The 24,441-nt window shown below is 39.6% G+C and overlaps 1 protein-coding gene across 1 annotated transcript in view; it reads left to right on the top strand.

The window, feature by feature from the left end:
- Nucleotides 1-24,441, top strand: part of MDN1 (midasin AAA ATPase 1) — a 165,071-nt gene that overhangs the window by 132,621 nt on the left and 8,009 nt on the right. Inside the window, 19 exon segments of the mRNA XM_055329790.1 lie at nt 1,279-1,384; nt 1,936-2,051; nt 2,936-3,421; nt 3,686-3,912; nt 4,494-4,649; nt 4,817-4,986; nt 5,796-5,957; nt 8,197-8,334; nt 10,551-10,692; nt 12,339-12,520; nt 13,083-13,226; nt 13,725-13,869; nt 16,696-17,018; nt 17,298-17,459; nt 18,741-18,842; nt 19,763-19,964; nt 21,270-21,434; nt 23,116-23,279; nt 23,938-24,027. Coding sequence (XP_055185765.1) covers nt 1,279-1,384; nt 1,936-2,051; nt 2,936-3,421; nt 3,686-3,912; nt 4,494-4,649; nt 4,817-4,986; nt 5,796-5,957; nt 8,197-8,334; nt 10,551-10,692; nt 12,339-12,520; nt 13,083-13,226; nt 13,725-13,869; nt 16,696-17,018; nt 17,298-17,459; nt 18,741-18,842; nt 19,763-19,964; nt 21,270-21,434; nt 23,116-23,279; nt 23,938-24,027 — 3,382 coding nt within the window.

The raw sequence follows: 24,441 nt of genomic DNA, 5'->3' as shown, positions 1-24,441 counted from the left end.
TGGGTATAGAATATCTCTCTCCTAGTGTTGGTGTACAGATAACATTTAGAAAAGTGCCTGGCTTAGGATCTGGCTTGTGGTAAGCATTCGTTAAATAAAAGTTCATTCCTTTTCCTTTTCCTTTTCTTCTTTTTCTTTTCTTCCTTTCTTCCTCCTTCCCTCCCTGCCTCCATCTAACACCCAACATGGGGTTTGAACTCTTGACCCTGAGATCAAGAGTTGTATGCTCTATTGATGGAGCCAGCTAGTACCCCCCCACACACACACACACTTTTTTAAAAGTATCTTTTCCTTTCCTCCTTGTATTCACCTCTCCCATTATATTTTTGGTCCTTTGATTTTCCTAAGGTCTCTTCACTTGATTTCAATTCACAGGTGAAAATCCACGAGAGAATGGCCACATTTGTAGCTGTTCCCTGTACATAAATTCTTTATAATTTCTAATATATTCTTGAATTTGAGAACCTTTTGAGACAGAACTGTGTTCATAACTATGGCAGAGGTGGTTGTAAATGATGATTTGCTCACCTGGGTATGCATACATTTGTATTTTGTTTGCCAATGGTCCTCTCAATGCTTTAAATTTTAATTCAACACAACATTGTAAAAAATAGAAATTATTTTTTAAGTCTTTTTAAGCAATCTCTACACCCAACGAGGGGCTCAAACTCATAACCTTGAGATCAAGAGTTACATGTTCTTCTACTTGAGCCTGGCAGTCACCCCAAAAGTAGAAATTTTACATAAATATTCTGGATTTCAGTTTTTCAGGAAGATTTGGCCAAGTGGGTTCACTTTTCCATGTAGTCAAAAGTTAAAACTGTAGCTCCCTCCTTTTGACAGGACATATGCTCTTCATATCATTGTGGTCTTCAACAATACCTTTTGCATATTCTACATTGAAGTCAGTTGTCATTGGCATGTATCATTTTATGCTTGGCTGTCCTTAATCATTTATATTATCTGCTTGGCCCCTGTAGGCATCAGAATTTATGACCCATAGCTTCCACTCCTAAGATAGTTACAAAGTTTTCATTAAGGAAACTATATTGTCATCATAATTTATTTCCCTACTATCCCTCCAGTGCTGAGTATATAACACATTTTTCACATAAAGGGCTGACAAGTACCTGAGACTGAATGAGACCGCACAGAAATAAATTTATTCACACACTTGACTTTGAGTTGTGATTAAACAATCTCAATCTCTGTGTCTTCAGGATCTGCGCTGGGAAATAGTGGTTTTATTTAAGTAAATCATGTTGATTTCTTTTCTAGACTGCTTACAGAAATCTCATCTTCATGGGATGGATGCCAGAAATACTTCTTTCGCTCTCTTGCACGGCACGCCAGACTTAGTGCAGCCTTAGCAGCTCCTGTCAAGGTAGGTGACAGAACCCCAGAGATTTTGCAGAAACGCAAAGAAAGCTCCTGTTGTGCCCCTAGGGTAGCATTCTCAAGTCTTGTTAAGCGATCAGAGTACATTACCGAAAGTGACTGAGTTTTTTGTAGAACATCATTAAACTTAATATAAATCAGGTTTGGCCAATTTTGTGTTTAATCATGGAGCATTTTATCATAAATTCTGTTACTTACATTTGCCAGCAAGACCCAATGCTTAAGAAAAGTTAAGTCAAAAAAGCTTCAAGTGAGAATGCCATCTTGTATTTTTTTCTCTTTGTGAATTGAGAAAAGACTACTAATTTTGATGTTAAGTCTAGTTCCTATTCATGGAACATCTGGACGCATAATTTGAAAAGCACTGCTCAAAAAGATGAATGCGTTGCTTCTAGACTGCAGTCTATATCCAAAGCTTATCTATGCAAGGGGCACTTGCCCAGAGAGGATTAGATGAACCAGCTCTCTAATGACACCTGCATAGGTGGTGGTGTTTGCCAGCGGCACCCTTGGCATGCTTCCTTCTCCCCCTGTCAGGAGTTGGGCATGAGCAACGTTGAGCGGTGCAAAGGGTTCTCGGCACATTTGATGAAGATGCTTATTCGACAGCGGCGCTCCCTGACCACGCTGACTGAGCAGTGGATCCTCCTCAGGTATTTGCTAACTAGTTAGTAGGATTTGTGGCATGAATTAGGAAGAATTGTGCGAGTCAGCTCTCACGTGAAATGAAATTTGAGGCTCAGAGATGTAGGTGGGGTTTCTCTTGGCTCTGTCCCTTTCTCTTGGTTATCTGCTTCTGCTCTGTGGTTCTGGTACCACCTCTTGGGAGAATGGGCCCTGGAGGAGGAGTTCCGGGCTGAAGTACACCCAGGTCTGGATTGAGGGGGTTTGTGGTTGACAGTCTATCTGGCTGTGTGACAGGATTGTGTTTATGGTATTGGAGTATCTGTCTCTGAACACAGATCAGATTTGTGATTGTTTCCATTCATTAGGCTTTTTGGATCACAGAGTTGCAATTTACTGAGCCATACACAGATGCTTCTCATTGGAAATAGATATTTAAAAAATGAGGACAGTTAGGAAGGCTGTCATCCATTTGTTGAGTGGATTGTTGGCTGAAAGGTAGTATTTCCAGACTATATACACACTTTGGCTACAGCTGTTTTCTTCTTTACTTATAAGGGTTTATCTAACAAAGTATACTACAATTACTGGATTTTCTTTTTCTTAAATAATGGTTGAAATCACTGCAGTGGTGTGACTATGTTGGGTGTGATAAGCTGTAAGGGAATAGATAAGCAGTGAGTTTTGATACTTGTGAAAGACTGAAGAGCCTCCTTTCAGTCTTCAGAAGGATGTGTTTAATTAAGTGTATTAAAAGGCATTTAACAGACTTCTTATCTGCGGGGGATCCTGTCTTCTTGATTATGTGAAAAAGCCCATACTTTGTTTAGAAATAAATGAATTTCCTGTTTAAAACAACATGGTGACACAGTTTAAGGTGCCATGTGTTTTCCCTGTTGGTTTCTCGGCACAGGAACCTCCTTGGCTGTGTGCAGGAGATTCATAGCAGGCTGACTGGCCCATTGGTGTACCCAGTGGCCTTCCCTCCTCAGGGTGGTGTGCAGCAGTGGACAGAAAGGCTGCAGCACCTAGCCATGCAGAGCCAGATCCTTCTGGAGCAGCTCTCCTGGCTCCTCCAGTGCTGCCCCAGTGCAGGGCCAACTCCAGGCCGAGGTGATGCCCAAGCACAGGGTCAGCCTTCTGCTGCCTACCCAGAAGGACCAGACCTCACCGAGGGACGGTTTTCCAGAGCAGTACAGGACCTCGTTCCATCAGAACTGAGTCATCCATCCCCAGTACCTCGAAATCAGCTGCCCTCTGGTTGCTTGATGCGTAAACAGGACCAAGTTTGGCAACAGTCAACTGCAAGATTAACAGAGATGCTGAAAACTATTAAAACAGTAAAAGCTGATGTGGACAAAATCAGGCAGCTATCCTGTGAGACTCTCTTTCATTCTTGGTGAGTGTGCCTATGTCTTTACTGTCCCTCTCTATGCTCAGGTACTTGATCAAGGTTTAGTAATGAGAGCAAGTGATGAAAGGGATTTTGCTTTAATTCTCTGTTTTTCTGTGGGCTTTCATGGTGCTTTGTGGCATATATCTCACTATTAATCTTGAAATGGAGTGAATTTTCCCCTGCTTAAATTTTAGTGGTTGGAGGGAGGTGTGTGTGTGTGTACGGTAGCCCCTTCCTCTCAACGTTGTGGCATTTCTCTTGTTGCAGGAAAGATTTTGAAGTTTGCTCTTCTGGGCTGAGTTGCCTATCCCAGATGTCAGTTCATTTGCAAGGCCTAGAGTCCTTGTTCATTATTCCAGGGATGGAGGTTGAGCAAACAGATCAACAAATGGCATTAGTTGAGAGCCTGGAATATTTAAGAGGAGAAATCAATAAAGCCACAGATGACTTTACTACCTGGAAGACACATCTACTTGCTTTAGGCAGCCAAGGCGGTAAGGACTGTCCTTCAACAAGGGAGTCAAAGCCCAGGGTAGGAGTGATGTCTTACAGATTTAAGTCCAGCCTATCCTAAAAACACATTATGTTTTGTTCCAGACATATCTATCCAGGTTTCTAAGACAGACAGGTATGGTTGGAACTCACAGCTTTTAACTATTGCTGCCTCTTTTCTTTGAGTATCTTGCCTCTGAATTGATGATGTCACTTTGTAGCACATATGTAGGGAGGTGGCACAGGCTCACTCGCTGTTACAAACCATTCTCTCTTACACTGGAAAGTTGAGGGCTGATAACTAAGTTGGTGTTTATATGCACCATCATAACTATCTTCATATTTTTGGCATTCTTCCAGGAAAGCATTCAATAAAAGATGGTAAACTCTTGTAGGTTTTATCTAGATAAGGAATAAGTCTCATTCACCTTTGTTTCAGCAGTTTGACACGGTGGCTCATCCATAGTAGGTACTTGATAGGTAGCCGTTTGTAAAAAGTAACAAGTGAGAATTGTTAATTATTTCCAGAGACATTGAAGCAAATGATTGGGGTTTTTTTGTTTTGCACCATGTTACTTACTAGGAAACCAAATGTTGGAGGAAGGGTTTGTGGAAGATTTTTCAGAGCAAGTGGAAACTGCCATCAGGGCCATCCTTTGTGCCATCCAGAATTTAGCAGAAAGAAACAGTAAAAAGACAGAGGAGAACGCTGACCAAACAAGACCACAAGAAGAGGATGGTATGTCTGAAATCAGGCAAAAACGATTTTTATATTTTATTTAATTTTTAAATTTATTTTTGTGGCTAAATATTTAAGGACAGATGTTAGGAATGATGACTGGATGAATGGAGATGAAAAGAGTATTTTGTATTATTCATCATGTCTTCCTTTTCTGTGAATGAAAGAGGCAGCAGGCTTTGAGAGATTGCAGACAGGACATCTAACAAAACTCTTAGAGGATGACTTACGGGCCGATGTGAGCGCTCTGCATGTTCAGAAAATAATTTCCGCTGTCTCTGAGCTGTTGGAGAGGCTGAAATCATATGGCGAGGATGGCATAGCATCAAAGCACACGGTAATATAGACTTCTTGCTATCTAGAGTGGGCTGAGCAAAGGCAGAGTGGGTCTCACTTTGCTCCAAGTGGTTGGTCCCAAAGCAGGCCTTTGTGGCAAAAAAAAAAAAAAAAAAAAAAAAAAAAAAAAAAAAAAATCACTAAGTTTGATTTCTTTATGCATGTAAACATCACTGACAAACTTTGTAATCCTTAGGGCTTGCTAGCTAAGGGTTATAGTTGTAAGATGCACAGACGCAAAAAATGCCAGCAATCCAGAGTTCTCTATTTTCTTGGGATTCTTTCATACTCAACCACATACTCCTGGGTATTTGATCTTAATGTGGATGCTACTGCTGTCCTCTAAGGCTGAATGGCCACACCCTGCAAATACCTTTCCCTTCATAACAAACCAGCAGAGGGGGAAGTTGCTGTGTCCATAAAAGTCCAGAGAAGCAATTTATTTTGTAGGATATCATAAGTCTCTAGTATTGCTTCCAGTGCTAACTTTGATTCCAAATAGAATTTGTATGTAAACGTCTTATTTAAAAGCAAAAACGAAAAACCTTGTTAACTAAGTGAAACTTAAGTGACAGAATTTAAAATGTACTTTTGTGAAGGTTTGTGTGAACAAGGAGGAAATATCAGTGAGCATAGGGGTGTGTGTGTGTATAAGAGAAAATATACATAAAACTTACCATTAGTGGCATTTAGTAGGTTCAGTGTTGTGCAATTATTGTTGCTGTCTAGTTATAGAACATTATTATTACCCCAGAGAAAACCTGGTACTGGTTACTAGTGTGAACAGGCCTTGTGATCGTTTGCCCACAGTTCTTCAGCCAGTCCTGCTGCGTGTTGGTGCGTCTGGTGCCCATGCTCTCCAGATACTCAGACCTTGTCCTCTTCTTCCTGACGGTGTCTCTGGCAACTCACCGTAGCACTGCAAAGCTGCTCTCTGTGCTTGCCCAGGTCTTTACAGAGTTGGCCCAGGAGGTAAGGACTGTCCATCATCCTCCATACCCATTAGTGCTTGGGTTCCCAAGTTGGTTTTTTTGAACCTTCACAAATAGGTGATTTGTTCTCCCTGTGGATTTTTCAGGGCTTTATCCAACACCCTTTTGCTAAGCCTGTTTCCATTAAGGTCTTGGAACCTGCAGGTCCCCCACTGATGAATTCCCTAGACTCCAGGGGCTGTCGTGAGCCTCAGTCTCCTCATTTGTAAAGTGAGATCTGCCTACATTCCTTACCATTTTTGTGAGAACTACATTTAACTGAATATATACTTTGTTTTGTTTTTATTTCCTTAGTATTCTAAGATTTTTTCCAAATCCAGGTACAATACAGGCGAGAATCACTTGAGAAAGATAGGAATTTACAGACTGAAGATTGGGTCTAGCCTTCTTATAAATAGTCAAGAGTTCTTAGTTCTGAGTATCTGGAATACTAGAAAGGGTTTAAAAATGGGAGGCAAGCCCATGCAGCAAGCATATCTAGAGGATAAATATTTGTATTTGTTTAGTAATAAATGAGTTAGTCCTATTTGCTCCCTCTCTCCAATGGGCACTGAGCCAATCTCACATCCCATCACTCTGTTTTTTTTGTTTGTTTGTTTTTGTTTTTTTTCCCCATCACTCTTTGGAAGATAGACTGCATGCAAAAGACAGTGGCAGGACAGTGTATAGTGAGGGTGCCCGGAGATTTGAGTTAGCTGTGTTAGTCCACTTGTGCTGTTGCTCTGGTCTGACAGGTTCTAGAATGAATTTGGCCTGTGCTTCGGTGGGGTGTGGGGGTTCTGATATAAGCAAAAGTGTTGGGAGCCCTTGGCTGTTCTAGAGGTAGCTACTGTAGTGATGCTCCTGCAGAAGGACATCTGAGTCTTCTCCTGTATGGTTGTATTCTGTCTATATCTAAACCTATTTTAAAATAATGTAGCCCAATGGGAAAATTAGTTAAGTTAACCAAAACATATTTTTCAATCAATATTCCAGGAATACATGTCCTAAAAGTTATTTTGCCTTTACTTTAAGTTTTTATGTATCCAAATTATATTCATATCCTTTCTGAATAGTCCTGAGGGAAACAAAGTAGGTTAGACTCAGTGCTAAGATCTAGGTCATAATTATAACAATCCATGGAAAGCTTTTGGTGACACAGTTGGCAACTGGTTTGGGGCTCTTGATTCTGTGTTAGTTGGCAGCTGATTTCTTAGTACTTTTCCATCCTAAGATGGACAAATAACTTGATAGCTTGTCTGATAAAATTTGTGATTGAGAACTACTCTTCTCTTATACTTGTTTTTCTGTTCATTTTTGTCCCATATGCTAGTAGTTGATTTTCCTTTCCAAAATATTTTCCAACACTAAATACTGTTTTGTTAACACTTCATGAGTCTTTTCTTTGACCTTGTTCTTGACTCTAGAACCCATGACATGCCAGATGCCTTGGCAGAAAACATGGCACATACATTAAGAGTGACAGTTCTACCTTAAGAGTTGAGGGGGAGGCATGTTTTTTTATATTAAAATTAACATTTTATTTGAGCATCACACCAAATTTTCTTCAATTTTTGAAGTAAAAATGAAATTTCCCACTGTGGCATCTGCTTCAAGTTGCTGTACCTCCAGGGTTATAGGTCTTCTTGCCCTCCTCTCTTTCTTCTCTGACTTACTAATTTCTCTTTTTTCTTTTTTTTGTTAAGATTTTATTTATTTATTCATGAGAGACAGAGGGGGGGGGGGCAGAGACACAGGCAGAGGGAGAAGCAGGCTCCATGCAGGGAGCCTGACATGAGACTCGATCCCAGTTATCCAGGATCATGCCCTGAGCTGAAGGTGGTGCTAAACTGCTGAGCCACCCAGGCTGCTCTCTGGCTTTACTAATTTGAGAAGTAAATAAAGAAGAATGAATTATCCCTTTGGGATTTAGACACTTGAGAGGTTATACTCTTGCTGAGTGACTTGGTCCTAAAATGTTGTCCTAGTATAATTGATTCAGATTTTTGTCTTGCCAGTTAGGATTACTACATATCAGAAAGACCTCTACAAAGTCAAAACCTTATATGTTAAATCTAATGTCCAGCTTTGAACAGCATAATGACTGTTATCACCAAGGAAGAAGGAAATGCCATGTCTACTGTATGAATTTCCATCAGATTGAAAATACTGAGAGAAAAGGTCAAAAATTATTTTTCTTTTATTGCTTTTGTACCTAATTATTCACTCTTGTTTTTAAGGGATTTTGCCTGCCTAAAGAATTCATGGAAGATTCAGCAGGAGAAGGAGCAACTGAATTCCATGACTATGAGGGGGGTGGAATTGGGGAAGGCGAGGGCATGAAAGATGTGAGTGACCAGATAGAAAATGAAGAACAGGTACGTTATCGCATGCCCAAAATATACATACAGTTTTCAGAAACTCCCTTTTTATTTTCTTCTCAATATTAAGTTTTATACATGAATGTTTTTTACTAGGTTAATGATTTTCGAACTCTGGTTTGTGGAGCCCTAAGAATACTAAAGCTTTAGAGAGTGGAGATAAATAAAAAGCCAAAAAACTACAGAAGGGATCTTTGTAGCTCAGTCATTAGTTATGGCTATAATTTGACAAGGAAGTAATCTAAAATTTTTTATTTTAAATGGAGAGATCTTTGCTGATGATATTCTAGAGTATTTTTGGTAGTGACTCATTTAAGGATAAAAAAACTTGGCTATTTTAAGTAACGTGCATTAAATAATACCAGTGTTTATTATTAACAGATTCTATTGCATATCTTTAAGACCTGTTGAAAAATCTTAATTTATATCCTGTTTTAGTTGGAATCAAGAATGTTTTTGAAATAGGTGTTTTGGGCTAAGATTCCTGTGTTGCTTTTTTTAAATGCCTGTCTTATTTGGGAGTGATTTTTCTTTTTTTTTAAGCATACTATTATTAGTCATACAGATTTACCAACTGTGACTTGAAGAAATAATGGAATTTTTTTTTTAGCTCCTATATTCTAAATCTAAAGCAGACCACACATTTTTATTTAAGCTATGGTTGTAAAAAAAAAAAATAAGCTATGGTTGTAGCTATTAAAAATAAAGAAGGAAATCAATTCAAACTTATCCTTTGAAAACTGGAAAGAAAAACGAAAAGAGTTAAGCTAGTGTTGATGGTAGAGCTCTGTTTAATACACATACATTTTTTTATTTGGCTTTTCTGTATTTCTTTAATTTCTTCGTCAACGTTACTTTTTTCATGGAAACAAAATTAAAGCAAAAAAAAAAAATCACAAACTTAATAGAAAAGTGCAATCCTGTGCAAAAAAACATGATGTGGGATAAAAGCTATCAGAACAATTTGGCAATATTTCATAAATTTTAATTGTATGTATTCTTTGACCTAGGAATTCCATGTTTTCTGAGAGAAATGTTAATATTAAAGATAAATAGGTATATGAAGGAGGTTTTTTTGTACAAGGATGTTCCCTATAACATTATAATGGTGAAAATTGTGAAAAAAATTCCAAATACTTATCAGGAGGGAATTGTTTAAATTATACACCATCAAAAAAAAATTATGACACCATCCATGCAGAACAGTGCTTTAAGCTAATTAGACAGAATGAGATAGATTTATATGTATCAAGATGGAAATCTATCTATCTGAAAATATCTTTATTTTTTAAATTAGAAAAACCGGGTTCCTGGCTGGCTCAGTCAATAGAGCATGCAATGCTTGATCTCGGGGTCATGAGCTTGAGCCTCATGTTGAATGGTAGAGATTACTTAAAAATAAAAAATTTTTTAAAAAAGAAATGAAAAGCAGATTGCAAAGCAGTTAGTAAAGCAGTGATCCCTTTTTGTTTATAAAGATGTGGGGGGTGTGTACTGATACAGATCACCTAGGTGTATTCATGGATATAAAGATGTACCAGAATGTCACTGATACTAATTTCTTTGAGATTTTTGCAGGACGGTGGTTCCATGGGAAACTTACTCTTTCTGTTTTGCTTACAGTTCTTTTAATGGGATTTTATTGTGTTTGTATTTTTAAAAAGCATTTTAAAATCCAACCATAGTTTGAAAAAAAATAAAATTCAACCATAATAAGAGAACAATCATGAATCTTCTGCCACAAATAACACCTAGAGTATATAGGAATGTATATAGTTTAAGGAAAAGTGAACAAAAATTACATTCAGTTACTATCTGAGACCAAAATGATAAAAATATTGAAGATGTGGACATTATAATAAGATTGAATTTTTTATCCTTCTTATTCTTAAGAAGTTATTTTTTTTAAGAATGCATATTCTTTTTGAATATGTCTGGAATTGCTTTTTTTTTTTAACAATTCACAAGAAGAAAACTTCAACAAAATTCTATATTCTCTAATCCCAATGCAATAAAACTAGAAATTACAGACCTACTAAAGCAAACCAGAAATTGTGTGTGGTTATATCCCCATTGGTTCTCTTATTTTTCCTCTCCCTAGAGATAACTTTATATCATTAATGGTGGCTTATATATTTATGTTCTATTTAGAGCTGAATAAACAACAGCAAAGTGACGGTGTTTATGTTTTCTATAATGCTTTTTTTATATAGGCAGAAGATACATTTCAGAAAGGTCAAGAAAAGGATAAAGAGGATCCTAACTCAAAATCAGACATTAAGGGCGAGGATAATGCCATTGAGATGTCAGAAGACTTTGATGGGAAAATGCATGGTGGGGAACTTGAAGAACAAGGTTTGTGGTTGTTACTTCATTCTTGTTTTTAAAAAATAGTTTATCTAGGAAATTACATGTTCTCAATAAGGAGCCTATTATAATTTTTTGGAACAAGTTTATTACTCTGCATAACTGGAAATGAAAACATTAGCATATGTATGTTTCTTCACTGTCTTCACTGAGGCAGAAGTCTATAGTCCGTTTTGGAGATTCATCTCCGTAAACTCAAGACATTGGTATTTTGGCTGCCTCCTGTGCTAGACATAATGACTTCCCCTTCAGGGAAGCCTGAAAGAACAAGAAGAGATATCCCTAACAGAGCTTGACTCTCAGCTCAAAAGTAAATTGGTCAGGGAAGTTTCTTTAAACAATTTAAAAAAAAAGTAGTAGGCATTTGTTACAGATGATTTGGAACGAGAGTGCAGGAGTGAATAGGTAGCCCTTAGACTTACCACTCAAACCACTTAATAAATTTTTATTTCTTTCCATTTATTGTGTGTGTATATATGTATACACACAGAGACCATAAGTAGTTCTGTAGTCTTTTTTTTATTTTTTTTTCCTTTTATAGGGAGAGAGAGAGCTGGGGGAATGGGCAAAGAGAGAGGGAGAGAGAATCTTAAGCAGGCTCCATGTCCAGCGTGGAGCCTGATGTGAGCCTTGATCCCACAACCCTGAGATCATGACCTGAGCCAGAAACCAGGAGTTAGATGTTTAACCGTATGAGCCACCCAGGGTCCTTTATAGTCAGTTTGCTTTTTTCATTTAACATATGAACATTCCCCTATCATTATCAATTATTTGAGAATGTGATTTCTTAATAGCACATTATCACTTGTCACAGGTTTGTACCATAATTCAGCAATTGCCCTAAATTTCTGACCATAGTGTAATTTGAGATATCATGTCTTATTGTAAGTGAAGGTATTGCAGAAATGAGAGTTGACCTTAGAGTAGAAAAGTATACACTCGCCTAAGAAACATAAGAATATAACCTTTAGGGGTACCCGGGTGGCTCAGTGGTTGAGTGTCTGCCTTTGGCTCTGTCATGATCCAGGGGTCCTGGGATTGAGTCCTGCATCAGGCTTCCAACAGGGAGCTTCTCCCTCTACCTATGTCGCTGCCTCTCTCTGTGTCTCTTGTGAATAAATACTTTAAAAAAAAAATTTTTTTTAAAGAATATAACCTTTATCACAGTAGACCTTGAGCAAAAACAATGGTAAGAAAGTTCGATTGAATTAGACACATGATTTTAGATTGTTGGATGAAATAGAAGTGTATATATAATGTGTTAGAAATGGGGAGGAACCTTGGAAATTATATAGTTTAAATCTTTCATTTCACAGATAAGAAACCAAAACCCAGTGAAGTTGCTGAGTCTCATAATGAATATTCCCCCTAGCACCAGAAGTAGACACACTGACAGCTATTCTACCACCTTCTGTTTGTTAATATCACGTATTACGACTTCTTTTTTCCTTCAAATAGTTTGCAAAACACAGTAGGACTACTTCAGTAGGTCTAAAGGCATCTGCCCCTACAAAGTCCTGTAAATGCAAGCAATAAATCTCAGGTGGGGCACTTGCCAGGTAGTGTATCCATCCCTGTTCTGCACACATGGACCAGTTTGGGGATTTACCTTACTAAGCTGTCTTCCCTTTCAGAAGAGGATGATGGGAAATCAGATAGTGATGGTGGAGACCTGGATAAACAGATGGGCGATCTGAACGGTGAGGAAGCTGATAAACTAGATGAGAGGCTTTGGGGTGATGATGATGAGGAGGAGGAAGAAGAGGAGGAGGAAGAAGACAGTAAAACTGAAGAAACAGGACCAGGAATGGATGAGGTAATTAAAAGATTCCCCCTATCCTATAGTCCCCAGGTTGAGAGGAGACATTGTTCCCACCAGTTACCATTTTCTGTTATTTACTGCTCTTCTCTGTCATTGTTTTTCTTCTTTCTTTCATCCCTCTTGTTCTTCTTCTTTTTTGCCTCTTCTTGATTGTATTCCGAGCCAGAAGAATGGCCTAACCTGGGCCATGTATTATGGAAGAGCGAAGTTAAGACTCAGTGCAAGGGTTCTGATTTGGCTGTTAGCCACTGAACTTCTCCACCTCCCTGCTTGGGAAAAGTCGGGCTGGATGGGACTCTGCAGCAGCACAGTGTGGCCCATCCCACTGTTCACACCTCTGCTATTACTGCTGCCATCTGGGCTAAAGCCAGACTATTCTTTCTAGGTTGTAAATGACAGCCTGTCATCTGGATATTTCCATGGGATTGGCCCAACAGGCAGAAATTGTACATGTCTAAGAACTAATTTAGATAGAATCAACCTACATGAAAGCAGTTTCTTATATTGAGAGTAATGATTTTGTGATTTTTGTGCCTTTTCTTCCTCTGACGTTTAGGAAGATTGTGGACTTGTTGCCAAAGATGACAACTTAGATGCTGGGAAATCAAACAAAGATAAAAACCAAGATAAGGAAGAAAAGGAAGAAGAAGTTGCTGATGATGGACAAGGCCAGGACAAAATTAATGAACAAATAGATGAGGTGATGAGGTTATGAAATGGATCTACCCCTGATTCAAGGCCAGGGCTGTTGTACTGCAGAGCTCCTGGGGAAGTCTTAAGATATTTTCATCCTGTTCATCAGTTGTTTTCCCATTGCCTCATAAAACGTGTAACAAAGTCTCTCAACACCTCATAAAATATCTAACTATTGATTACTAATGAGGTAGTCTTCATGCTGTTTGGGCTCATGCTGGAGTTTGAAAGCTAAATTCTGTGGTTCTTTTCTATGTATTTCCTTGTAAACCTTAGTTTCTTTCTTGAAATTAAGCAACACAGTACCTCTTATCAGTGGAGAACGTGCATAGAAAGTGAAGTTTGAAATTTCTAGAAGCATTTGTAAAATTCTGAAGTATGGGGGAAATTTTAGAGAAGAGACTTTGTATTCTGTTAGCATAGCTGCTTAAAGCTAATTATATGCAAATACTATTTTTTAAAAAGTTTGTAATTTATTTGTTCCTGTTCTCTCCATTGTCCAAAGAGGGAATATGATGAAAATGAGGTGGACCCTTACCATGGCAATCAGGAGAAGCTGCCAGAACCTGAGGCCTTGGACCTTCCAGACGACTTGAACCTAGACAGTGAAGACAAGAACGGTGGTGAGGACACAGACCATGAAGAAGGAGGTATGTCTTTCAAAACCTAAAGAGACCAGTTGGAATTTACTAAAAATGTACAATAACCAGTTTCTTCATGCCATATCATGGGTAGGTCATAAATCCTGTCCAGTCATCTCAATTCCTCTTTGAGAAAATTGTTTGCTTTTTCTCTGTAGTGTTTCTCACCTGAGTTAGACTTAAAGCTTAAGCTGAGTACAGTGAAAGTAAACTAGCAGGTTTTTTGTCATTAATGTCCCCTCCTGTCCTATGTTTTAGCATTGCAGTAGCTGTGTGGTCCTTCATCACACAAAGCTTCATTTCCTCACAGCCATCTCGATGCCCCATCTCATGGATTGATGTAGACACTGAAATCTGAGTATATGAGGCCTCTAGTGGAGCCTTAGGTACAGCTTTCTTAGGGAAATGATTGTTTCAGTTATTGGTGGCTATGCATCTGTTACATGTTTAATTTGAAATATGAAGTCATTGTTACAGGGAATGAAACTGAATAATCAAGAGAAGTCACAGGGCACTTGACAGTAATCTGCCTGTCATCCGCTGTTCAGTTTGAGTGAGTTCCCTCAACAAGGGAGAGCTGATACCGTATTGTTTGGAAAATGCCCCTACAATAGAAAGTCCGCAATCATGGTGGGTAATCCGACAGATAGAAGCTAGCCTCACTGTGCTTCATAACAAATCTGTTACATATATAGAAAAGTTATTAAACTTTTTAAAACCCCATATTGGACAAAATTAGTAAGTTATAAAAGAATAAATAAGAAGTAACATTTATGTAAAAGTTTAATGCTATATATTAATGGGTGCATCAAATATAGGAAAACACAAAAAGGAATAAAACACAGCAGCTTCAGGTTATGGTGACCTTTGAGGAAGTAGGAAGGGCAAAGGCATCCAGAATCCATATAGTTGTACCCAGAACCATTTATTTCTTAAAAACAAGTGACAGAAGTTTGATACAAATACGGCACAGTGTTCACATCTATTAAATCTAGGTGGTTTTTAATTTTATTTTTTAATTTTTATTTAAAAGATTATGTTTATTTATTATTCATGAGAGACACACAGAGAGAGAAAGAGGCAGAGACACAGGCAGGTTCCATACAGGGAGCCTGACCTGGGACTTGATCCCAGGTCTCCAGGATCACGCCCTGGGCTGAAGGCGGCGCTAAACCGCTGAGCCACCCAGGCTGCCCAGGTTTTTGATTTTAAAATGCATTTTCCATACTTGAAGTATTTAATAATTAAAAAAAATGAATTTGTGAACTGTTATTTAACCAGAATCATTTGATTGAAAATTTGATAACAGGCTTTCCTCATGCTAAGAACAAGTCTTCACTCTCTGAATCTCTCTATAGCTTACTCCCCACCCACCCATCCCCCATTTTTGTATAGTTTTATTAAGAAACCTAAAGGAAATTTCCCAACATCTCAAGGTGAGACTTGTTACATTTAAACTCTGACTTTTAGGGCACATGAGCAGCTCAGTCAGTTAAGTGTCCGACTCTTGATCTCAGCTCAGGTATTGATATCAGGGTCCTAAATTCAACCCCACATTGGGCTCTATGCAAGGTGTGGAGCCTACTTAAAAAAAATTCTAGCTGACTTATTTAGCACTGTATAAGTTGCTACTTCTGAGACCATTTCACTACCATATAATTTTAGATTCTGACATCAACCTTAAATTCAAGAAGTAAGCAAGCATAAAATTAAGAAAACTAAAATCCAACGAGAGTGTAATAGCTATTTGTTCTAGAATAACACGCAAGCTTACTGTAGACAATTGTGTATATAAACTAAGAAGCAATTATTTTAAAGAATTATTTAGCTGTGATTTCTGAAGTGTCCAAAGTATAGGAACATGCTTTTAATAAACAAAACTTTTCCAAATAGGAATGTTTCCATTGAATGTATGTTGTATTTTCTGTGTATGATAAAAAAGGCTGTCTACCAGTTATTGTCAAGGGTAAAACATCATTGCCAATCTTTGGTCCAAAATATTCCTATTGTGCTGGCTTTTAGGATTTTTTTGGTAGATTACTTAGAATCTTTTAATAGGGGATCCCTGGGTGGCGCAGCGGTTTGGCGCCTGCCTTTGGCCCAGGGCGCAATCCTGGAGACCCGGGATCGAATCCCACGTCGGGTTCCCAGTGCATGGAGCCTGTTTCTCCCTCTGCCTGTGTCTCTGCCTCTCTCTCTCTCACTGTGTGCCTATTATAAATAAATAAAAAAAAATTAAAAAAAAAAGAATCTTTTAATGCACCATCTAGGGCAGCCCGGGTGGCTCAGTGGTTTAGTGCTGCCTTCAGCCCGGGGCCTGATCCTGGAGACCCAGGATTGAGTCCCACATCGGGCTCCCTGCATGGAGCCTGCTTCTTCTGCCTGTGTCTCTACCTCTCTCTGTGTGTGTCTCTCATGAATAAATAAATAAAATCTTTAAAAAAAAAAATGAAATGCACCATCCAGACAATTGTATGTAACATACAATGGTTTAGAGCAGAGGTGGGCAAAGTTTTTCTGTAAGGGTCAGATAATAAATGTATCATACTTTATAGGCCATAAGCTGCGACGGGTTGCAAAACCTCCATTCTGCTTTTATAGTAGTGTGAAAGCAGCCATAGGCAACACAGAGTAGGCGGGCTAAACACATAAGTAAGCAAATAGATGTGGCTGTATTCCAATAAAACTTTATTTACAGAGACACTTGGGCCCTATTTGGCCCTTGGGCCATAGTGTGCCAATTCCTGGTTCAAGAGTAATAACAAAAAGCTTATGTAACTCAATCCCATGTTAAGTTGTGTTAAATTCTGTGTGTCTTACTTTTGTTGTATCCAGAAGAAAATCCTTTGGAAATTAAAGAAAAACCAATGGATACTGAAGAAGCAGGTCATGAAGCTGAGGAAATAAAGGAAGAGATCGAGGCTGACCACAGTGAAGGGCAGGGCCAACATGAGCCTGAGGAAGGCCCCATTGAAGAGGAAAAGGGCGAGGAGGAGGAAGAGATGGACACGGGAACTGACGGCCAAGACAAAGATACTGCTGAACATCCTGAAGAAAACTCAGAGGATGAGCAGCAGTCTCTGGAAGACAAGGACGAGGAAGCCAGTAAGGGAAGTGCAGAGAATGGCGTTCCTGTTGACCAAGGTCTCCAGCCCCAGGTATTGTGTAGTGTCTGGCTTGTCTCAAGTTAAAAATAATAGCAAACAGAGGTTATTATATTCCAATCAGAATCTTTTAGGATACTTCTCTATCACCAGGTGGCGCTGCTGAGCAGCTTTAAGTTTCTGTGTAAGACCCTTTCTGGCTAATAACCCTGCAGACTCCCTATGGTGAGGAGTGGGGTATCTTATTGTTGCAGGATCCACCCCTCACCCCACTGCTTCATACTCTTCCTTCAGAGCATTTTAATGTGGTGTTTGCTTACCCTGCAAAAACAGGAAGAAGAAGGCGGAGAGAATTCTGACACCGAGGAACAGGTGCCAGAGGCCACGGAGAGGAAAGAGCATGACTCTTGCGGACAGACTGGGTTGGAGAGTATGCAGAGTGCACAAGCTGTGGAGCTGGCTGGGACTGCGCCTGAGAAGGAGCAGGGGAAGGAGGTAATAGGCCCTCACTGCCTGTGCCAGCTGCCTCTAGAGGGTCTCTTTCCCCTGGGTGAAACCACCATCTATTTAGAAGTAGTTGGTGTATATGTGATGTTCTCTTAACATCTAAAAGATGATCTTCCATTCTTTAAGAAAATGATTCAGATATGCACTTTTATATGCCTCTCAGAACAAACCCTAGAATATTTGCTACATGCTGTATATAAGTATTGTGCTTAATGAGAAAAAGCTATTAGGCTGGTAGTAGTATCATGGGATACTCCAGTTGGTGTTAATTTTTAGAAAGCTTCCAAGTAAAGGAAGGTTGAATTTAGACTTCAAGAGGCAGTAATCTGCCTTTTAATAGTATTTCCCTTTTCCCTGCTGTTCACTGGGCTCTAAAGGTTTTGTGTTTGTTTTTAAGAAAGAGTGACTACATCAGTGGAGGGGGAGAGGCAGAGGTAAAGGGAGACAAAATCCTAAGCAGGCTCCATACCCAGCACAGAACCCAACCTGGAGCTTGATCTCACAACCCTGAGATCATGACCTGAGCCAAAATCAGGAGTTGATGCTTAAATGACTGAGCCACTTAGGCACCGCTCTTAAGGTTTTCTTTTTAAAAAAGCAAAGCACTTCTTTGTTCCTTTAGCTAGAGTGATTGCTGTCTATATGGACCACAGTTTAGGCCACTTATATGCTATGGAAAGAGAGGACCTGCTACTTACAGTGGTGACTCTGGACATCTTGTTCAAGCTCTTTGAACCCAGTTTTCTCACCAGTAATAACACTTACTTATACTTCTTGTACTGCCCACCCCCCATTTATTGAGCACCCATTTAGGTAGGTGCTAAGGATTTTTATTACTTCAAGTCCTCATAATAGTTCTCTAAGACTGCTGATTATCGTTACTACTCTCTCCATTTTATATTTGATCTAAATAAGCCACAGTAAAGTGAAATGACCATTTCAAGGATGCACAGCTGGTAAATGTCAGAGCCTGGATTCTTGTAGAGGTCTTTCCTGCCTTCAGAGTAAGCCATTACCGTTCTGGAAACAAGGAACTAATCAGCCTTACATAGTGAAGTCCCTCAAGAGGGTGACCTATCTGGATTTAGATGCTCTTATTTTTGCCCACAGGCTAGGCCTTAGTCATAGGTGAGTTCTGGACCAGGGAGACAGGTGTATTGTTTGACTCTGAGAGGAAAATAGTAGAGAAGCTGCATATAAAACAGCACAGTAGCCAGGTGCTCATACGGCATCTTCCACTTTCATTCTCTCGTCGCTTGGATTTCATAGGAACACGGAAGTGGAGCTGCGGACGCAAATCAGGCAGAAGGCCATGAATCCAACTTCATCGCTCGGTTGGCTTCCCAGAAACAGACCAGGAAAAACACACAGGTCTCTGTCCCTCTTCTGCTGAACTTGGGCGCAGGCTATGTGTGAAAAGATGCCCTGAGTGTGGTGGTTTAAAAACAGCCAAGCTCCCAGGCTTTGCTGTCTCACCAAACATGATTGATGGTGGCTATAGCAAGCATATCAGGACCCCAGGCTTCTTCCCCAGGGAGGTGTGTGTACACACACACACACACACCTTCCCTATTCCTATTATGCAGCCTAAGAGCCAAGTGTTGGCTGTTGTTGCCTAGTACTAGCCAGTCTTTTTTTCCACTGTCCCACTTTTTTGTGTTTTAAAAATAAGGGTCTTTAAAAAGTTCATTTATTTATTTATTGAGAGAGCACAAGCATGAGTGGGGGAAGGGGCAGAGAAAGAATCCCAAGTGGACCCTGTGCCCACAGCACTGAGTCCAGTTTGGAGCCTGATGTGGTGCTCGATCTTATGACCCTGAGATCATGACCTGAGCCAAAATCAAGAGTCAGATGTTCAGCTGACTGAGTCCCATAGGTGACCCTAAAAATTAGGGTTTCTTGGTTTTTGTTTTTTTTTTTTAACGGGATATAATTCATGTACATGAAATGAAATTCATATATAAAAAGCAATCCCCTAAAAAGCTTCCATCTTATTCCTGTCTTTAAGCCACATAAGAATAAATTGTTGCCAACAGTTTTTTCTTGTTTTACATGTACTTTTGTGTATGTAACTTAAGTATGGATGTGTTTCTTCCTTTTATTTCAGATCTAAAGTCTATCATACAGATCTATATTTTTGTCTGGAGATCAGCCCATTCTTTTTAACAGCTGCATTGAATTCCATTTTTCTGTGGTTGCCCATCCATAGGGGGCTGGTTAACTTTATTAGGTATGTTAAGTCTTTTTTGCCAGTATAGACAAAACTCTAGTGAATTTCCTATTTCCCACAGAGTTTCAAAAGGAAACCTGGACAGGCCGACAATGAACGCTCCATGGGTGATCACAGTGAGCATGTGCATAAGCGGCTGAAGACTGTGGATATGGAGAACCACACTGAGCAGGGGCCAGCCCAGCCCCAGCCGCAGGCAGAAGATGCAGATGCCTTTGAGCACATTAAGCAAGGCAGTGACCCGTATGATGCACAGATGTATGGTATGGTTCAGAGAAGGCTTCTCCTTTGCTGAGTTCTTTGTGAGACTAGGCTGTATGACTGTGTGCCCAGCAGATAAACAAATTCATCTTAGGGGTGGGAATGGCTTTTTTGAACTGTTTTCTCTCTAATAAGAATTATGCAGGAATACAGTTTGGTTTGGGTCTAAAACGATATCTGCAGCAAGTGCAAGTGTTCAGGGTTTCGGGGTCTGGGATAAGTCTTTTAATATCCTTGATAACATTTGGCCACATCCAAACCTAGCACTAGTTTCACGGTTTCTGAGTACTGGACATATTGCTTCTTGGTCACTGTGAGGTCACTCCTGCAATGGCAGGAGGTGTGAACTAGAAGTGTATGTTTTTTTCATAAGTGAAAAGAGGAAGAAAATCACAAGGGAGTGACCAGTCTTAGTCTCTCCTAGTTCTCTTGGTGACTTTTTAGTGTTTTATTCCTAATATGCAAAATTTAGTGTTCATGATACTTATCCATGAACATAGTTTCAGAAATGATTGCTCTACCATGAGTTACTTTTCTGACTTCACTTTTTAGAAAAATAAAGGAGTAATAATCATTGCTACCATGAATTGAGCCTTTACTTTGTACCACTCTTCAGAGTCTGTTGAATGATCATGAAATTTTTCCAATAATCTTAATAAGCTATGATTTTTTTTTTAAGATTTTATTTATTCATGAGAGACAAACAGAGCAGCAGAGACACAGGGAGAAGTAGGCTCCATGCAGGAAGCCCAAAGTGGGACTTGATCCCGGGACTCCAGAATTACTCCCTGGGCCGAAGGCAGGTGCTCAACCACTGAGCCACCCAGGCATCCCTGAGTTATGATATTTCCACTTCATAGATGAGGATACTGAAGCCAGACAAGTTTAAGAACTTGTCCAAATCACAATGCTAGTCTCAGTGTTGGTTCTTCTGTGTCCTATGTTATACTCTTAATCATTATAGTTTCTTCACTCATAATGGTTAATGGAGCACATAATGGTTAATTCCATTAACTGCTGAGTCATCTGTCCAGCCTGTTTATTCTAGTTCAATCTCTTGTAATAGCAGTAAAAACCTAGTTAAGCATCCTACTTTTGTGGTAGAGAATAGGTAGTGACATCAGTAGGTCAGTAGAGCTTCCGGGGCACAGAAAAGCCAAGCACTGTGTTCATGTCACATAGTTGGTCAGCGGGAGAACCAGCATGAATAAAACCTTGGAAGCTAAAAAGGACAAACTACACCCACTCATGATTACTTTGTTCTGCAAAGACCTAGGCTTCTATGTATTTGTATGCTTTATTGGCAGATGTGGCAAGCAAGGAGCAGCAGCAACAGTCTACAGAAGATTCCAGGAGGGATCAGGAAGAGGAGGTGGAGGATACCTTTCTGGACACAGAGAAGGAGGAGGAGCTCCGAGCAGCAGACATAGAGCAGCTGAAACCAGAGAAGGTCAAGTCAGGGACCACGCCGGGTGAGTCCTGCAGTGAACGAATCCCTTCTGAGCTTTCTGACTTGGAGAAATCACTTCTGGTGTTCTGTAGTCTGATCTGGTTTGTTTTCCCGTATCCTAAACCATGGCCTAGGTACTTATTTGCCTATGATAATTTCACTATATTTCACTTCTGAGTCAAAAGGTGGAGTTGTGGGACACCTGGGTGGCTCAGTAAGTGATTATGCCCTTTGGCTCAGGGCATAATCCTGGGGTCCAGGATCACATTAGCTTCCTTGTGGGAAGCCTGCTTCTCCCTCTGCCTGTGTCTCTGCTTTTCTCTCTCTCTGTCTCTCATGAATAAAATAAATAATTTTTTTTTTTAAAGTGGAGTGATGGGGATCCCTGGGTGGCGCAGCGGTTTGGCGCCTGCCTTTGGCCCAGGGCGCGATCCTGGAGACCCGGGATCGAATCCCACATCAGGCTCCCGGTGCATGGAGCCTGCTTCTCCCTCTGCCTATGTCTCTGCCTCTCTCTCTCTCTCTCCCTGTGTGACTATCATAAATAAAAATTAAAAAAAAAAAAAAATAAAATAAAGTGGAGTGATGTTGTAGACAGTATCCTTCAAGGACACCTCAGAAACCTGAGTTTCAGGCCATCAGTTTTTTTAAAAATATCTAGGAAACAAAATAGTACACTTAATTCAGCTATGATCAGAAGATACACTCTTGATTATTAGAGAAATGTTTTCAATTATATAAAAATATAGACAGCATAAAATACAGTAAAAATATTTAAAGAAATAGAATGGGGAAAATGCATATGAAAAAGTAACCAGGGATCCCTGGGTGGCGCAGCGGTTTAGCGCTTGCCTTTGGCCCAGGGCGCAATCCTGGAGACCCGGGATCGAGTCCCACATCGGGCTCCCGGTGCATGGAGCCTGCTTCTCCCTCTGCCTATGTCTCTGCCTCTCTCTCTCTCTCTCTCTCTTTCTCTCTGTATGACTATCATAAATAAATAAAAATTTAAAAAAAAAAGTAACCAAATGTCTTAAATATAGTTGACCAAGTATTATTACCAGACAACTTATTAAAAAAAAAAAAAAGAAAAAAAGACATACATTTAACACATTAAAAAATACCTTTATCAGTGGTGGAATAAATGCAAATTCAAAAGAACCTGCCCAATTCAAGGGCCTTTTTTTTTTTCTGCCTTCTTCTTGTCCTCTCGGGTTTTAGAACTATGACTGCCCAGCCATTATATAACAGTGGGAATGGCATAGCTCTGATGAAAATTCAGAATCCAGACTTTGCCTCTTCTTCACATTATAGGTTGAGGAAATATATTTGTTGAGCATATATTCTTTGCCTCAGTTTTCTCATCTTTAGAATGGAATGTGACTTTTAGTTTTTATTTTTATCCGAGGTCTATATGCACGTAGTTTAAAGAATCACACAGTTTAAAGAATCACACAAGGCTTATCAGGGTAATTCGGAGTCTCCCCTACTTCTCTTTGTAGAACAGCCACCTTTGACATTGCAGTGGGGAGGAGGGGAGCTTAGTGGACTAAGAATTGGCAGTGACTGACCCAAAGAGAAAGAACATGTGGAAATTTTCTGAGGAGTGAAGGAGTGAGGTTTGAGTAATTATTAGGATTGGCAGGCAATTGCAAAGTGTCTTTTTGTAATATTATGGTAAGTAAAACTCTCTTAAATGCAAATAGGCTTTGATGAGACGGAGGTGGAGACTCAAGCTGTTAAAACAGAAGAAGACCAAGATCCCAGGACTGACATATCACAGGAGGAGACAGAGAATGAGAAACCAGAGAGAAGCCGAGATTCGACCATTCACACAGCCCATCAGTTCCTCATGGGCACAGTTTTCCAGGTACTAAAATTTTCAGATTACTGCTTTAATAAGTTAACAAAATGTAGTTATAAACTGCTTTTAAATGTTTGTCTTTAGAACTTCATGGAATATCTCATTGTTGGGAGTATCTTATCAACGTTTTTAGAACTCTTTGTGACAGTTCTCTCTAAATAGATAACACTCTTCCAGCAGTCAGTCCCAGGGTCCTGATGGATTATCTGTCCTGACCTGGCTGTGCTGGTGGGTCTGGTCCTCCAGCTTCAGGTTCTCAGATCTACTCTTCTCATATCCAGCATCCTTGTGTGACAATTTATAGCTTTTGCTGGTGAAGTAGCAAGAATCCTTAGGGAAAGCAGATTTAACGGAGTTGTTTTCCCTAATCATTTGATTTAATAGCAGTCTCGATTAATCAAAGAACATTCTGATATTAATACCTTTGGTTTTTATTTTGCTGGATATATTTCTTGTAAATGGTAAGATTTCCTTTATCTTGTCTTTACAAAATGGGAAAAAGACTAGTTGCCTGGCATCTTCTTATTGTGCCATTAAATTTGCTTAAGTTTTGTTTCTCATGTTATGTATTTGGAGTTCATACTGCTGGGAAGAAGGCAGCCAGTGATAATGAGTTGGTGATTTTACCCTAGACTGCCTCTTACCTGTGGCTTTTTCTTCTTAGCCCTTTTTAAAAGATATCAGCGAGCTAAGACAGGAACTGGAGAGACAGCTGGAAATGTGGCAGCCACATGAATCTGGAAACCCAGAAGAAGTAAGTCACTGGTCTTTTCATAAGATATCTTGATTTTTTTTTTTTTAAATAGATGCAGCAAGTTTAACAGGTTCTTAGCACCCATCACCCTTGTACAAGAGTGAGTATATGGAGGCTATAATGAACAGTCTGAAGCCTAAGCCTATCCATTGCTTTCTGCCTACTTTGCCACTAGATAAGTAGCTTAATTAAAACAGAGAAGCTGATGTATTTATTTCCTTTTTTTTTTAAACTGAAAAGTCTTTTTATTTTTTTATTTTCTTAAAGACTATTTCTTCATGAGAAACACACACACAGAGAGAGAGAGAGAGAGAGAGAGAGAGAGAGGCAGAGACACAGGTGGAGGGAGAAGCAGGCTCCCTGCAGAGAGCCTGACGTGGGTGAGACTCAATCCTGGGTCTCCAGGATCATGCC

This window comes from Nyctereutes procyonoides, unplaced genomic scaffold, assembly GCF_905146905.1.
Source record: "Nyctereutes procyonoides isolate TBG_1078 unplaced genomic scaffold, NYPRO_anot_genome, whole genome shotgun sequence".
Classification (NCBI taxonomy): domain Eukaryota; kingdom Metazoa; phylum Chordata; class Mammalia; order Carnivora; family Canidae; genus Nyctereutes; species Nyctereutes procyonoides.
The sequence above is the reverse complement of the archived record's forward strand: the minus strand, read 5'-3'. Positions and strand labels throughout refer to the sequence as shown.